The 17,923-nt window shown below is 39.4% G+C and overlaps 1 protein-coding gene across 1 annotated transcript in view; it reads right to left on the minus strand.

The window, feature by feature from the left end:
* Positions 1 to 1,715: 1,715 nt before the first annotated feature.
* The window catches only part of TMEM9B (TMEM9 domain family, member B), a 20,761-nt gene continuing 4,553 nt past the window's right edge, over positions 1,716 to 17,923 (minus strand). The window contains exons 2-5 of the mRNA XM_006872990.1: positions 17,139 to 17,230; positions 11,008 to 11,116; positions 6,824 to 6,958; positions 1,716 to 1,871 (exon numbers count right to left, since the gene is read on the minus strand). Coding sequence (XP_006873052.1) covers positions 1,716 to 1,871; positions 6,824 to 6,958; positions 11,008 to 11,116; positions 17,139 to 17,230 — 492 coding nt within the window. The remainder of the gene's footprint in view (positions 1,872 to 6,823; positions 6,959 to 11,007; positions 11,117 to 17,138; positions 17,231 to 17,923) is intronic.

Here is a 17,923-nt window from a genome sequence, read left to right on the forward strand (position 1 = left end):
GGTGACGATCTTCGAGATGAAATGAAGTATATGATTTGTTGATGTAAAATCAATGATCTGCTCTGGGAACCTTCCTTAATTCACACACAAAAAAGTTTTTTTTTAAAAAAAAAGACAAAAACTTATTGCTGTTCTTTTCTACTCATAGTGACCCTACAGAACCAAGACTGTAAATCTGTATGGAAGCAGACTGCCACGTCTTTTTCTTGAATTGCAGCTGGTGGATTTAAAATCCTGCTCTTTACCACTGTGCCACCAAACTGCCTTAAAAAGAAAGAAAAAATCTATTTCCAGTCACTAAAACCTTGTTATAAATTTAACATACTTCTAATAAATTCACCAAACTTTTTAGTAAAACAAGTACTCTTTGTGCATTTTCAATCTCTCAATATATCAAAATAATCTTGGTATATTTTTCCACGATTCGTTGAAGCACTGGCAGAGTATTGTTGTTGTTGTTGTTAAGTGCTGTCGAGTCGGTTCCGACCCATAGCGACCCTGTACAAGGTTTCCGAGGGTATATATCTTTACGGGAGCAGAAAGCCTCATCTTTCTCCCACGGAGCAGCTGGTAGTTTCGAACCGCTGACCTTAAGGTTCGCAGCCCGATTCGTAACCACTACGCTACCAGAGCATATTAGTAACAACATTTTATGTTTAGAATGGTATAAAAAGTAGTTTCACAGTCAAAGAGGGAGAAGAAAAAACGAGGAGACATGTTCAAAATGGTAGGTGTTTCAAAAATTCTTTTTATTGTTACATTCCAAAGAGGACATAGGAAGGAAAAGCCAGTTATGCAAAAATGGATCCACCTCTCTGATGGAGGTACCCAAACCCGCAGACCTAGTTCCAAACTGCACACAACTGCCTCCCAGCATGAATGGAATGCTGACAAATACAGATATGTCATCAATACATGGAGACTTGGGTTTAAAAGAAAATATCTTTATTGCAAGTGTCCACGTCCTTAGGATGTGTCCTTAAAGATACTAGAAGATGAGAATGACCATACACACACTAAGATTAGAAGTTTAGTCATTAGAGTAACTAACAAATGTCTAGTTCGTTCTTGGATACATCAGGTTTCACAATACATTAAGAGACTCCACATTTTGTGAAAAGTCAACAGGCATTTGAGATCTAGTTTACGATAAAGTGCAGCCACAGGCCAACCAACTGCCTTGCCAATATAGTCAGTGCAAAATTCAAATGGCTAAGTCAGAACTTCCACAAGCCTGGCTATGCTGCAAAATAAAAATGCAACTTTTTTGGAGTTAAAGTCTATTTACAAAAATTTGTTTAATAAAGTGACTTGAGAAAAGCTAAGAACTTCCCAAGCATCTCCCACCCACCCCTGCAAAACAAACAAACAAACAATAAAACCTGAATATTATCTTGAAAGCCAAGATACGATGAAAAGAGAGTACTTGCTCCAGGTAGAGGACTTCAAAATAAGTTACAAGGTAGATTTATTTCTATTAGTAAAAGTCACAAATAGGAAAAAGTTTATTGGCTGACATTTAGATGTGTGCTTTTCAAAATGTCTATTAATACCTTAAGGAAAAAAAAAAATTACCCAGCACATTTTTGCTTCCAGTTTTGAATCTTCCAGTTAGAATTTGGTGAAGTTAACAAGGAGGTTAAAACCCAGCAAAACTAAGTTAATTTTTCCTTTGTCTTGTTTTTTTCCCTGATCACCTTGAATCTGAATTCCAGTTAGCTGAGGACAACATGACGGTCAAAGACGGATTTTCGCTGCTCTTGAACTTGAAGCTTCCAGCGTTGTTGGGCATATTCTACCTTGTTCAGCACATTGGCTCGACTGCGGGAGCGCGCCAGCACATCGTGGGCATTTGCAAAAGGCTGGTGATCCTGAAAGTCCAGGAATGGAGAACGTCAGGCATGACATGATCAGTGTAGCACACACACACACCTGCCACAGAGGTAGGAGCAACTGAACTTTTCAAACAACCCTAGTCAAGCATTCCTAGACACTTAGCTACCAGAAGCAGGATGAACTGAAGTAGGATGAACTCATCTTTGGAAATAGGTGCTCCAGGAAGCATAAATGATCAGAGGGTATTTGTGAGATGCTATCAATTATCACCATTTCCAAAAAGATTTTCCTTAAGGAGCAGGGATCAAGATAAAGCTAGTGGGTCATTCATGTCACAGCGACAGCTTTCCTGAAGAGTTGAAGAAAGAAAAATCTACATTCAAGTTAACGTCTCCAGTTTAGAGATATGGAAAGTAGGGCTTTTCCTTGTTTTAATCAATGCTATGGTGAAATCTGTGAGAGCTGGAACTTGATAGGACTTCTTTGTTTTTCCATCGTTGACAGGATGCAATCTTTGCACTTATTTATCGCTCGTTTTAGTGGGAAATAAATGAGTTTTCCTTGTCTGACAGGTTTCTACCTTATCTAGGTTCCAGCTTTCACAGGTTTCATTGTAGACAGCTAATATGTGGCAGAGGACAAACCATCCCTTTAATTTCCTATTAGGATAGTTTCTCTGCCAGCTGGGGCCACATCCATCCTGGAAAATGAACTGATGGAGTCCTTATCTTAGTTAGTTTTAATCTCTCCTTGTACCCCAACACACACTAAATAGCCTGGTTCCCCAAAACTTTTTCATTGCCCCCAGTCCCCAATCTGTAAAGAAAAGACACAGCTCAATGCTACAATTAACCTCTATTACCCAGGGCAGTAAAGGAGCTCTGGTAGCGTAGTGGTTACAAATTGGGCTGTGAACCACAAGGTCAGCAGTTCGAAACTACCAGCTGTTACGCAGGAGAAAGATGAGGCTTTCTGCTCCCCTAAAGATTTATAGCCTCAGAAACCCTGTACAGGGTCGCTATGAGTCGGAACCAACTCCACAGCACATAACAACAACAATACCCAGGGCAGTAAGGAAGTATGACTTCAGCATCTCTGTTCAACAGATGAATCTATCATTGCTAAACAACCAATGCTTTCATGCTAGTGGATGCCTTAAGAAAGATGCTATTCAAGGGTTACCTTGATATCTGAATAAAGAAACAACCGGTCCTCGTCAAAGCAAACCAATGCAACTGGATGTTTGGAGTCACTACACAGGAAACCACCAAGCTAATCTATCTATGAATGAGATATAAACACAGCTGCCTAAATGACAAAAGACATTCAATATAATTTATTGCTTTTGTTTGCTGCTGTTTTTGGTCTCTTTTCCTGAACCTGTATAGCAAAGTTTCTAAATGTTCCAACGTAGGATCCAAGTCACAAGTTCTACCCCTTAAACCAAACTTTGCCTCTAGGAGACAGACAACTGTTTTGTTCTACAAAAAAAGCTCTACTATATTACCAGAATAGAAGCCAGTATGTCTATGGAAAGCTATACATAGCCCCATAGCTGTAGCTATAACTATATGATGTCATAATACCTAGTCTTGTTTTTATACGATATCTACATTTCAAAGACATCAGAGTTTTCTATAAAGAATTTTCCCCTGCTTTCTTTACCAAAATTTTCTGAACGTTTTTATGTAAGTCAATTTAAAAGCTTGTGCTAACTTCATTTAATTTTTGTTTTTAACCTTACTAATAAAAATAACCCCATATGTACAAAATGTTTCAAAGACCTAAGAAAGAAGGTATAGAAAAGAGGAAGGCTAAAAGTTGGATAACTTGATTTCCCATAAGGAAACAAACTGACCCAAGATCATTTAACAAATGAAAGCAAACATTAAAACTCAGCTTGCCTAACTGTGATTTGGTGTCACATCTTCTTAACACATCGATTTTGTTCCGGTAGATTAAAGTGATACCACAGGGATATGGTGCGTCAGTGCACTTGTATATAAAATATTACCACCATTGGCTTGTTTCGACATAAACAAGACTGGGAAAAAGGATGCATTTTATCAGCAGAGCACCTTTCAATTTCATAGTCCTGTTATTGACTCTTCAAGGTAGGGGGAGAAAAAGCTTCTTAAAGAATAATTTGAAAGGACTAAACAAATCAGCTAATCCTTTTGGTCTGTTCTCCACCTATCAGAACAAGATTGAGCCAGTTGCTCATGGTTTGGAAACTAGGAGAATGCAAAATAGAGATTTACCCTTTTTAATATGTTTGTTCTTTTTACACCTGATAAAATTACAATAATACAAAGCGTTCTAATGTAATGCTTTGATAACAGTGATGATGTGTCATAGATATATGATACAGTAAATACTGTCACTACTTACAGTGAGCATAAACATCTGTACTAACTCTCTCTATATTGAACAAAAATGAAAACTGGAATTTGACAATTTAACAAAGGTACTTAAAAAGTACATAAATAATAAAGAATTTACATCTTGGATAAGAAACAATTGTAGAAATTTAAATTTAACTTCTTTTTGTTATAGAGTGTTACCATAATTTTACAGAAAACCTTTCTCTGTCCAGGACTGGTTCAACAGCCCTGCAGGAGCCAGCCGGGCCTCTCAGACTGGTGTCAAATGGTCCAGGAACATGCAGAATCACTCACTATAGGTACAAACCAAGCGCTTGCCCTATATGCGCTCACCTACACTTGTATATACATTTATTTTATGTTCTCTGTGTGTTACCTGAATGTTGTCTGTTCCTGAAAGTAGGACCCAGGTACATGCTGTAAAGGATACAGCTTAAGTCAGAGTTTCAGAGTTTCTACTTTAGGGCCTATAATGAAAATAATTTAGGTGGCCTTTGATACACATGTTCATATGACAGTACTCAGTTGAGGGTGAATTTTTTTCCTAGGGGATGTCTGACACACTACTTTTAGTCCTTTGGCAAAGTCTGTGGACATTTTAGGGGGTGGGGTGTTAGTGGCATATGATGGCTAAGCATCCTAGAATGTCCAGGGCATCCTCTCACAATAAAGAATTTTCCAGCCCAAAATGTCGTTAGTGTAGAATTTGGCAAACCCTGTGACATGTGAATGAAATGAACATGGAACCGTATTTGAGACTCTAATGCTGCTGGTGTACACCCTCCTGTCCTTTTACTACCTTCACTATGCCTGGTTTTGACCACATCAGTCTTCCCCCAGCCTACCAGTTCCCTCCTGGCTTTGTTTCCCTCTCTGTTCAGCTCAGATTCCCAAAGTCCATTACTGCAATCGCCTCTTCAGTCTCAACCTCTCTTCACTCTCCCTTTACATTCTAACAGACTGAAAAGTTTGGGGTTCCCTGAACCCAAGCCCCTGGATCTGCACACATACTGTTTCCTAAGTTTAGAATGCACCATCCATTCCTAGCTTCTAAGCCATTTAGCAAATACTTGCTCAGAAGTCATCTACTTTAGGAAACCTCCCTGACTTGTGCCCTATTCAGAATTAAATAATCTTGCCTCCCATTGTGCTATCCTGGTCATTATACACCACAGGTCATTAGACAGTTTAAGTACAGTGCCGATATATATTATAGATAATAAGACTGGAAAGATAAAGCTCAAAATAGTTTTTCTTGGTGGTGGGTTTAAGGTGACACATTCATGTCTTTTTTGAGGGTTTATATTTCCTCATTTGCTAAAATAAGCATGCCTTCCTTATATAATAAAAATAAAGGGTGGAAACACACTATTGTTAGCCATTTATTTTGTGTGTCTTTATATCTAGTTCCCAGCACAGCACCTGATACAGAAAAGTTACCTTTTAAGTACTGGATAAGTTAGTAAACGAAGCAAGAGGAAAAGAGACAAACAGATGTTTGTATGAAAGTTCTCAGGGATTAAAAACAAAACAAAACATGATAAAACATTCATAACTGATATTCATGAGACAACAATGTGTTGATCGTAAAACAGTCTCTATTTGCAGTTGCAACTAAAGCCACCCAGTGAGGGTCCCCTTTCACATCTTTTACCAATAAACCCATAACCCATTCTAGAGTAAAGGACTTTTGGTTACAGTTGGCAGGGGTTCACTGTGGCTTTGGCCTTTGGGACTGACACTTGAACACTCTGAATTCCTTAAGAATACTTTAAGGAACATAGTCCAACAAAATCATCCAAGAGAAAAAGTACTTTGTAAAAGAAAACAAAAAAATATATATATATACATAATAATGAAATAGTACAAAATTTAGGAATAAGCCTAAACAGGTGAATGATAAAAAAAATTTCAAAGCCAAATAAGAACAATGTAATTCTCTACACTATTTAACAAATTTGTGGGTCATTTTTGTATGAAAGAATGTTAGAGGAATCAGGAGACCACAAAACAATGTATATGCTGATTACACCAACTATATGTACAAATATAAATGTGTTTTAAAGGTAGGAAGAGAATCTACTGTAGTGGTTTCATTTTCTCTAGGGTTAACGATCATGGATTGCTTTTAAGCAAGAAAAGAAAGAAATATAAAACACTAGCAGGTTAGCACACTGCACTTCATGAAGAAAAGAATGGCATGGCTGTTGTGTTGCCTTCAGTCAAGACTCTTTTCCTTCTAAAACACTGACTGGGTGATGCTGACAGGAAAGGGGCTTTAGGCAGAAACTTGAGGGGGAAATGCCAGTCTCAGGTGCTTTTCCCAATGTAAACTGAAAAATGCAATGACAGGTATGCCCTTGGTACTGCAGGACAAAGCCTAGTACCACCAAGTATCATCAGCTTAAATCACCGTATCTATGGTACTGGGAACAGAGGGATTTCCTCAGAAAGAGATCCATACTCAAACCAGTACTCCTTAAAGCTTCTCTAATTGAGGCTCTGCTCCACCGTGTGAACATCCTACGTGACTGTTTCCCCCTTGTACTTTACATCACAGGAAACTAGTCATGAGCAATCTGGGCAGAAGACTGTGGACTTACCCCAACATCATCGTCACTCTGTATCAACTGTGAGTGTCCAAAGAGGCGTCTCTTTAGTATGGGCTCAACCAGAGTAAGATATACCATGTACAGAAGTAGCAGGCCCAGAATGGAGAGATAGATTATAATGGTGACCTGAAGGAAAATGAAAATAAGTTACATCTCTGCTCCAACCAAGAAATCAGAATTCTGTATGATAACGGTTAACATTATAGTTAGACTGATCTATATTGTGTGAAGCCTACGGGATTTTCACACAAACTGGATGCCAACACAAGAAACAAACCCAACTCGTCATCAAAGTATTATTTTCGGAATAGGGACAATAAAACCACTGTGTCTTCAGGACCTTTTTACAAGTCTTCAAAACTCCCATCTTCATCTACTGCTAATCACTTGTCACCTCTACGAACACAGCAGTTTCCTTTTTAGCTGGACAGTGTGCCCTAGGTTCAGCAGCACTGCTGTCAAAACAACTTAGAGGAATCTTAATAGAAAATATTGAGTCCTGGTGTGGCACTGCAGGTTAATGCACTGGACTGCAAGGTCAGTTTGAACCACGAGGTCGGTGGGTCAAGCTCACCAGCCGCTCCTAATAAACCCTATACAGGGTCGCTATGAGTTCGAATTGACTCGAATTAACAACAATAGTGGTGGTGGTGGTGTGCCATGGAGTGGGTTCTTACTCATAGCAACCCCGCACAGGGTTTCCGAGGCTGTAAATCTTTATGGGAGCAGAAAGCCTCATCTTTCTCCCGTGGAACAGCTGGTAGTTTAGAACTGCTAACCTTGAAGTTTGCAGCCCAATTTGTAAACACAACAACAACAGAAAATGTAATCTGGGTGAGCTTCAACAGAAAAGTCTTTTAGCTTAATTTGCTGTTGTTAAGTGCCTTTGAGTCAGTTCAGACTTATATAAGCCTTGTGTAGGGTTTCGAAGGAGTGACTAGTGGGTTTGAACTGTTAGCCTTGCAGTTAGCAGTCCAATGCTTATCCTACAGAGCCACACTAGCACTTCAATACACAAAAATACTTTTTTAGACTAGTGATTTTCTTGTGATCTTAATTTGTGTGCTGTCAAAAGGTATAGCATGCCACAGTCACTACAATGCTGCAGTAAATAGACAATTTCAAGTGTTGGGGAGGATGTGCATGGACAACTGGAACTGTTTTTCATGACTGGAGAGAATATGAGATAGTACAACCACTTGGGACAACCTTACAGTCTCTTAAAAAGTGAAATATAAACTTAACACTCTAACTGTCCACAAAGAGACATGTCATGGTATTATTCATAATAGTAAAAAACTGAAAATGATCCAAATGCCCATTAACTGTTGAATGAATAAACAAAATGTGGCACATTCATATAATGGAATAGTATTTATCAATGAAAAGAATGAAGTACTCAGCACAGGGTAGGCAACAGACACAGGATAATTTGGGTGCTAGGGAGGAGGGCAATACACAAGAAGGGAGAGGGGAATGGAAGAACAAGGTGGATGGGAGAACAATTAGGCAGGTTTGCATGGACTAAGGGGGACAGAAGTAAATAATGATGTATGCACAACCTTGGAACAACAGGATTCTGGGATACAGGGATTGAGGTATGGTTGGAATGGGCAAAACAGGGAAAATAATGTTAAGATGCTTGGCTGTCTTTTGAATCTTGGTTTTCCTGGCATACCATTATAAAATAGACACTTGAGGGGGAGAGAAAGAAAGAGTCAGAAATATCACCATAGAAAGCTTGTAAGTCCATCTTCCAGCTATATCTGATTGGAATACCTAAAATAGGGCTACAACTTGCCTATTGAAGAAGGCTTCCTGTGGAGCCTCTGCATTGCATAAGACCATAGGTGGAATCCCGAACCCCATCTAGAATCTTCTGAGGCGTGAAATCTCCACTTGAAAGGACAAGCAGACCAGCCTGGAATGGCTAGAAGAACAGAAGCTACTTCTTGAAAGAAAGACCTACAGGGAAGATACAAAACAATAATGGCTGTCCAACTGACTACAAAAACAAGCAAGTGGCTCGCCCAGGAGACACCAAGGCAAGCTGTCGGATCCGCTCAGGGAAAACCCCCTTCCAAAACTAAGACTCAATGGGAATACACGAGCAGACATGTGCTCTGACTGGTGACCACATTGGTCACCAATAAGGGGAAGTGAGGGAAAAACAGCAATGAAACTGTGAGCTAAGTCCTACAACGTTCAACAGACTTCTGTGAACCCAGGTGGAGACCTGGCTGGCCAGCAGTATGGCAAGACCTGGGGACTCCTGGGCCCAGAATCAGTGAGATAGCCACAGAGGACTAGCATGGAGAGTGAAGTGTCCAGCTGATTAAGAAGAGAGGGTATATGCATAAGAACAACCACACCTGCAGATAATACCCACTTGACCTGGCTTCAATGACTGGATAATCAGAGTTCAACTAGAAGAAAGAAGAGGAAAAAAAGAGTAATCTGATACAATTTGATGTACTTGACCTACACCTATGGATGTAGTAGCTCAAAAAAGGGAACAAATCTTTATAGCAAGGATCATTTCCACCCCCTCGAAACACAGGGTAGACAGGAATGGGCAACTTGGACATTAGCTACCCAAAATGAGGGACTACAAAGGCAAGAAGTGACTGGCTTACAAGCTTTCAAGAACGAGCCTAGATCCAGAGGGCACTGAGGAAGGTAGAATTTCCACTGAGTAGTATCCAATCTGTCTCGGTGGGACTGGTAAAAGATGTGGATAGCATTCATGTGGTACAATTATGAATAATTACTATCAGGACTGAATGTGAGGGTTGGAAATGTAAAGCTAGATGTTCTGTAGCAAAAGGAAGGGAGTGATTGACTTTGCAGTCCAGGAACGGTGGTCCCTGGGACCATCAAGGGAGAAGAATGGAGTGCGGGACCCTACCCAGAGAAACGGTGATGCCAGAGATGGAAGCAGAGACAATGACGTGGAGAAATGGAGCAGCTGGGGACTTTAGACCCAGAGAGGGAGAGGGGCTATGTATTGATGACCAGGGTGCAGGCTTGCAGGGTATACCTTTTGGTTGGTTGATGATGCATAGAGGGGATTGTAACCATAGCAATGTAACGATATATGATAGGATGAATGCAAAGCTAATGTTCTCCCATGTAAACTACCAAATAGTTCACAATAAAAGTTTTAAAAAAGGTAAAAAAAAAAGAATGAAGTACTCATACATGCTGTAACATGGATAAACCTCTAAAACAGGATGCTAATGAAAGAAGTCAATCACAAAAGACAACATACTGTATGATTCCATTTATATGAACTGTCCAGATCTGTAGAGACAGAAAACAGGACAGTGATTGTCTGAGGAGTGGGAATGGGGATTCATTGTATAGGGGCATGACAGATCTTTTCGGGGTGATGGGAATGTTCTAAGACTAGATTGTGGTAATGGTTCTAGAAAATTCCTAGAATTGTGACAACGAGTGAAATTTAGGGTGTGTACATTGCATATCAAAAGAAGCGGGGTTTTTTAATGGTGGTTTGGGGTTTTTTTTAAAGTGAAGACTTCTCTGCAGTGCATAACACAGCTGGAGCAAGAGCTTTCTCTCAGGATCAGCCACAAGAAATCTTTGTGACTGTTGTCACTTACCCCCCAAGATTCCCCGTGCGACCTTTTTTAGGGAAAGGAATGAGCAGTGGCCTATAAAAACAATTTGTGGAAAGAACCATCAGCCATGATAGACCCAAATGGTGATGATAGTTATCCCACTTTCTGTAGGAAATTCTGAAATCCAAAAGTGTTGGTTCTAAAACAGAAGAGTCAGTATTTGTATACTTAGATATAGACATCTTTGGAAGGCTTGGGAGTGCAAGGGAACGAGGGTTTACTCATCCTAATCTCTCACTAGCCTTTGACATACATGGCCCACAGAGAAGCTAAGGTATCTTTCTGGGATAGGCGAATGACATACAGGGCATTTCTGTGCCATTTCACATACCTATCTACTATACTTGTATCCTAACCAATCCACAAAGCATCTGAGTGGGGTGGGCAGAGAGCAGGCACACTGCCCCTTTTGGAGCAGGGAAGGGCAATAGTTTAGGCAATTAAGATAGAATTAAGATGCCCCTGATTTCTTGGTTTGCTTCAAGACCACCAGGAGCTGTTCCACAAGCAGAAAAGATGGATATATTTTCTTACCTTTATAGTAACAGAGCTTCTTTCCTCATATTTGCATTCACAGCGTAGACAGTATGCTTCTACGTCAGGCCCTCGCACAGGCATGGGCTCCACAACATGAAGGCAATCACTGATCAAACAAACGCAAAATGCTAATTAACCCTGGAAGGATTTTCTATTTGCATTGATCAAAACTTTCTGAAATTCAGAATAATCATAGGATTTACCAAGGAAAAAAAAAAAAAGGAACCAATAATCAATATGGTAAATCTAAATATTAACACTGGTAAGATTTAACAGTCTAGGAAACTGTAAAGATACATATGTAGTTGCCATTCATTTGCAGAAGTGCTACTGTTAACAGTTAAATATACCTGAAAAATCACAAAAGGGACAGAAAACATACTTGGATCAGTTTAGTCATGTTTACACTTGTTAGTTACCAAGAAAAACTGCTTTAAATGTTTTAAAGTAACTTGGGGCATTGTTCAAACAAGATTATTCTCTTTCGTGAATTAGCAAACACTATTTTTAACTGCCACAGTGTGACACTATCAATGATTTATTAAACACACAACACGGCAATTTTGAAACCCTAAAAACAAACTCTCAAAGCCACAGTGATAAACAATTTCTTTTTAATGAGCAAAAACCTATTGAAAAAGCATGGAGAAGTACCATTAGGATAACAAAAATATATAAAAATGAGAACGGACTACTGTGAAGTAAACAATAAGTAGTAAAAGGCGTTTTTGATGTTGTTGTTTTTTACTTATTCCTCCCTCCCCCATTTTCTAGACTACTGATAAACAGCTTGTTAAAAAACACTATAAAAATGTATTTTCCCAATTTGAAAGAGTTTTCACCCAAATAACACCCACACACCCACACCCACCCACCCACCCATATGGATCACAGCAGTCCAATCTGCAACAGATCATGTGATGGCACAGGCTTAGGCAACATTTGGTTCTATTATGCATGGGGTCACCATGAGCTGAAGGTCAACTTCAAGGCAGCTAACAAGAACAAGAAGGATTAGACTAGCCTGGTAGACAGCCATTTCGTCTAGAAATTTCGGATAGAAAGGGACCTCACTAGCTATGCATATTTCTCAAAGGGGATTCAAATTTTTTGCAAAATCCAAAAAAATATTTTTAAATATCTGATGAATAAATTTGGTTATTGTACTATATTTCAGTCCTTTGAAGAGCCTTTGTTGTTATTGTTATCAGGTGCCATCAAGTCAGTTCTGACTCATAGTGACCCTTTGTACAACAGAATGAAACACTGCCTTGTTCTGTGCCATCCTAACAATTATTGTTATGTTTGAACCCACTGCTGTTGCCACTATGTCAATACATCTCCTTGGGGTCTTCTTCCTTTTCACTGACCATCCTGCAGGATGTCCTTCTTCAGGGACTGGTCCCTCCTAATAACATGTCCAAAGTATAAGAGATAAAGTCTCACTATCCTGACTTCTAAGAACCATTTTGGCCATATTTCTTCCAATACAGATTGTTTGTTCTGGCAGTTCATGGTACTTATATTATTTTCCAACTCCATAATTCTAATGCATTGATTCTTCTAAGATCTTCCATATTCACTGTCCAACTTTTACTTGCATGAGGCAATGGAAAATACCATGGCTTGGGTCAGGTGCACCTTAGTCATCAAACTGATATCTTTGATCTTGAACACTTTAAAGAGGTCTTGTACAGAAGAGCTGAATTTTAACAAAGGAAATAATGAAAAAATATAGATTTCCACTGGTAGATTTTCAGATAAGGGTAAGGTCTCACAACACAATTATGTAGTATGTGTGTTCCAAACAGAAAAATTCAGGCACATATGCAGCTGGATACAAGGAATAATGGGCAGAGAAAGCAAAATCCCATAGGCTATCCAACCCAGCACTCTCTGAAGGGTCACTAACCCAAGGTCACAGAATAAATTAGCGACTAGAAAGTACCAGAATCCAAGGCTCCTGCCTCCTAGGTCAGTCATCCCCTTATCTTCCTTAGCCTCAGAAAATGATGCTTATCTTAAGCAACAAGGAGATTCTGAGTGCTTTGCAGGAACACAGATCAATGGAACAGAACTGAGAATCCAAGAGTATATCCATCCACCTATGGTCAGTTGAAAACAACAAACACTGGTGAGGGTGTAGAGGAACTGGGACCCTCCTGCACTGCTGGCAGGACTGTAAAGTGGTGCAACCACTGTAGAAAACAGTATGGCGTTTTCTCAAGAAGTTGAAAATCGAAATACTGTCTGACCCAGCAATTCCTCTACTTGGTGTAGCTCCTCAAGAAACGAGAGTAGTGACACAAATAGATTTATACAAATCCATGTTACTCCAGCACTGTTCACACTTGCAAAAAGAAGGAGACAGCCTGACTGCCTAACAGGACAAGGGTTAAACAAGCTTTGGTACATATACACAATGGAATACTATGTAGCACTGAAGAATGATGAATCTGTGAAGCACATCATAACATGGATGAACTTGGAGGACATTACGCTGAGTGAAATGAGTCAATCACAACAGCACAAATATATGAGATCACTGTTGAAAAAATTTAAAGAAACATTCTATGATGGTTACTAGGGATGAGAAGGAAGGTAGAATTAGTCACTAGACAGAGGGTTGGTGTTAAGTGCTGTCGAGTCGGTTCCGACTCATAGCGACTCTGTATAGGGTTTCTGAGGAGTGGCTGGTGGGATGGAGGGTAGAACTTGGGTGATGGAGAAGGCAATATACAACAAGAGGCAGACTGGCACAGATAAAGGTAGTGGGAACACAGGGAGGAATGCAAAAGTTAAAAGGTATAAAGGAAAATACTGTTAATGGATGGTACATGGAAGTGATTGGAATCATTTTAATGGCACGAAGTGTATGATTTGTTGAATGTGGGGCAGACCTTCACTCAAGTCATAATAAAAGAACAAAAATTGTGCAGGGACAGGTTGTGCAGGAACATTGGTTCTGGTTGACTTGTCATTATAAATAGACCCAAGACAGAGTTCAATCACTTTAGAAACTAGACAACACTGCCCCCTAGTGCCAGAAGGATGAAATTAACTTTAAATTCTTTTATGATCAAAATATTTTCTGCTTTGAATTTTTTTGTTGATACTGTATTTTCTGTTGCGCATAGGGTGGCTATGAGTTGGTACCGACTCTACGGCACCTAACAACAACAACAACAACATGTTTTCAGTAATGGAAGACATGCAGAAATCAAGGGAAATTTTTGATACAGTTATGTGGGTGGGATCCATATGTCTCAAAGGGACTTTGGTGGTATGATTGTTAGGGTGAGGCCCATTTCTTCAGATTCCTGTAGGTTTACAGTTCTCCACCAGGAAGCAGCATGTACTACAATCGGCATAGTTTTGTTGTAAAGTGCCCTCGTGTGGGTTTCAACTCATAGAGACCCTTATAGGGTTTCTGAAGAGCAGCTAGTGAGTTTGACCCACCGACCTTATGACTGAAACCAACCTGAGGTCCAGTGCTTATCCTACAGCACCACACCTGGGATAGTAGCTTCCCAAAAATCTGAGAAGCTGAAAATGTTGGTGAGCTCATGTATCTCATAGGTCACAAAAGGGTCAAGTCACACCTCAAACAAAACCAGACAACTCAAACTTCTAAGTCAGCCAACATAAGTCAATGAGGAATTAAAGTTAGTAAGTAGACAAAATGTAAGATCTAGGAAATGGAAGATAAAAATATATCTAGAATTCATAATAAAATTTATATATATATGTATATATATATATAAAACCTACCAGATATTGGATGCCTTGAGAAGTGATAACACACTGGTTAATCATAACTTACCTACCCTTCTAAAGCCAGTTAAAAACATTCAGTGTCAATTGGGAAGTTATCCCCATTTAAAGGCTGAGCTAGCAAGGAACTTAGGAAGGGTGGGAAAATACCAAGCAAGCCTTGTTTTCAACTGTTTATTTTCAAAATTCTCTGATTTTGACCCCTAATCAGGGATGAGTGACATAGGGTTCTGTCTGAGGTTGTATAAAAATGACATCAATCTTTCCTTGATAATCCATCACATGGCCACAATGGAATTCATACTCCATACTCAAAGTTATGGGGTTTATCAGGGAAGTTAACAGGTTGCAATTCAGGATTTAGAAAATGCTCAGGGCATAGTTCTTTTATTCATGACAGCACCTTCTCAGTTGTGCCTGCTGGCAGACCTCTGCCCTGTTGGGCAATTCGATAAAGCTCTTTTAGGGCTTCTGGTAAATGCCCAAAGGGCACTCCATTCTGCTCTAAACCTCAGTCTAAAGTGCTAGGCTCTGTGGGTAAGCAAACATAGCTCCCCAATTAAGTGCCTGGAGGTCCCACACCTCACAGATGAGGCTCCTGCCCAAAGGCACTCAGCTTTACTTGCCCCCTGGGCTGGGAAGCCTACTGCTCTGTCTGGTGTTCCGGCTCTTGATTCTGCTGCCACTACTCCTGTTTCTTTCCCTGGGTTGAGGAGGTTCAATTCGAAGTGAGATTTCCTTCTCCCCTCTTCCACTCCATCCCACCCAGTCTAGCCTCATCTCTGCTTCTGAGATGGCGTACTTTATATCCAGCAGCATGGCAAAATCGACCGATCACAATTAGCTCTGCTAATAAATAATCAGTCATAACTGACTCATACAGTCCATCAACATTTTCCCCCATCTTATCTTACCCAGACCCATCAGGACAAAGTTATTTGTTGGGAGTTTACAAAGACTATGGCTAGGAGAGACATAATTCACTTATAATAATTCACTGCACCATAGCACCGAATAATGAAATGATCAGAGCTAATCACTTGAATTGTCACTCCTTTTGGCATTCAAAGAATAGGCATCACATTCTATTATTGATAATAAAATAAAGTGATTGTAAATGTTTACCATATTCAAAAATTTTACAGAAATATTTGAATCTTCTTGTATCATATAAACTGACTTGCTTATAAGAATATAGCCAAAATGCAAGCAGTTTAAAATTGTTGTTGCTAAGTGCTGGAGAATCTGTTCCTACTCATAGCGATCCTGCATAGGATTTTTCCAGGTGCAGCTGGTGGGTTTGAACCGCTGAAACTTTCTGGTTGGCAGTTCAGTGCTTATCCTACAGTGTCACACCATGAGTCCATAGAACAAAGAAATTTACAAGAAGTTCTCAAAAAAACACTTAACAAATATCAGACTGTCTCTAAATGTATATTATGAGAACACTAGAGGAACTAAACAGGCCCAAAGGCTTCCATTTCTTTTTCAAAGTCAGCTTGGAATCTCTTAACAGAATGAATTTAATCAAGCTTTCAAACTCTTTGTTATGTATGAAACATCAAGTACATATTAGTGTACCTAGTAGTTGCAGCTATTTTCCTCATATGCTTAGACTAACAGTCTTCTACTATAGTTACAAATCATAAAACATCACAATTCCACAGGAAGGAGCACATACACCCTACTCCAAAACAACAGCTTCCCAATAGTTTCATTACTCATATAAGAAAAACTAACAACTGTAGAGTCCACTGGAGTAAACAGAGAAGGCTGCTGGAAGCTAGCCAATCAGGATTGTGGTCCTCAAGAGCCTGCCTGACTCCCCCAAGGACTGAAGGGACCAACATCCTGGAATACGTATAACCGATTCATGGCACACCAATTGGGAAACTGGATATACAAGGCTCATTCCCATTCCTTCCTAAGCCTTCTGGCACTTTTAAACACAGCCTCCCATACTTAGAAATATATTATCAAAACCTACAAAGTTGTAATAAGAGCAACCCGGATAAATATGACTTGTTAACGTTCACTGAAAAGCCAGAGGGAGAAAGGTTCCTATCAAGCTTTGGCTGGGTGAGTGGCTGGAAGGAGACCCCCAGGAAGGTAGTACGGGTAGTCTGAATGCCTTAACTCAGCCTCTCCCCATATGTAACGCTCTCTACAGGAGACCTAATATCTTGGTTACATTTCTTTAGTCTGATGTGCAGCCAGAGCCTCACTCACACTTTCTCAGTATAAATAAAATTTGACACTTTTGTTAACACACACATACAAACTCAACATTGGATGAAACACTAACAACCATGAAAAGAAATTGGACATGTAATTCAATAAACTAGAATACTTACCAATCTTTCTGGGATATGTTCTTATTATAAATATGTCCAGAATTATCTTTATAAGGAGGACAAATACATTTACACCGGACATCCTCGAAATTCTGTAACCAAAATGAAAATTTAGCATAGTTTGTTGGTGATTTGCTGGTATTTTTAAACTGCATCATATATATTTTGCTAAATATCCCTTGCCAAATATTCTAAAATCATTCTATTACAACTTGAAATAACTTTGAGAGATATAACTTTTAAGTTCTTTTATGGTGATGTTAATATGAATCACTATAAATTATATTAAAATATCTAATACATGATCTGTGATTTATCAATCATTTTTGATGATAATCATATTGTTTTAACTTTATCATCCTCTGTCAGTAGAAAAAACACACAGTAAACATATAGTTGTACCTGTAAATAAAAATGCTGACTACAAGATGGAGGAGCATCCAACTAAAAATTACTCATACTTTCTAGGCCGCAATTTTTCTACCTACTATCCTTCCATCTTTTGGCATAAGGGCACTGAAACAGACAGCAAGGGTTGAGTCTGAGTTCTAAAAAGGATTTTAGAGGTATCAGCTATAACTAGAAAGGAAGTACATAGAGGAAGTAGCTTGATTGTAGCTGAGATCTGTATGCTTTACCATTTCCAGAAAACTCTGCTTTGAATCCCTGCTAGACAGTCTTAACTTCTTAGTGACGCTCTAACAGAAATACCGGCATACCTCGGAGATACTGGGGGCTCAGGTACACACTGCCGCAATAAAGTGACTATTACAGCAAAGCAAGTC

The sequence above is a fragment of the Chrysochloris asiatica genome, unplaced genomic scaffold (assembly GCF_000296735.1).
Source record: "Chrysochloris asiatica unplaced genomic scaffold, ChrAsi1.0 scaffold00219, whole genome shotgun sequence".
Lineage (NCBI taxonomy): Eukaryota > Metazoa > Chordata > Mammalia > Afrosoricida > Chrysochloridae > Chrysochloris > Chrysochloris asiatica.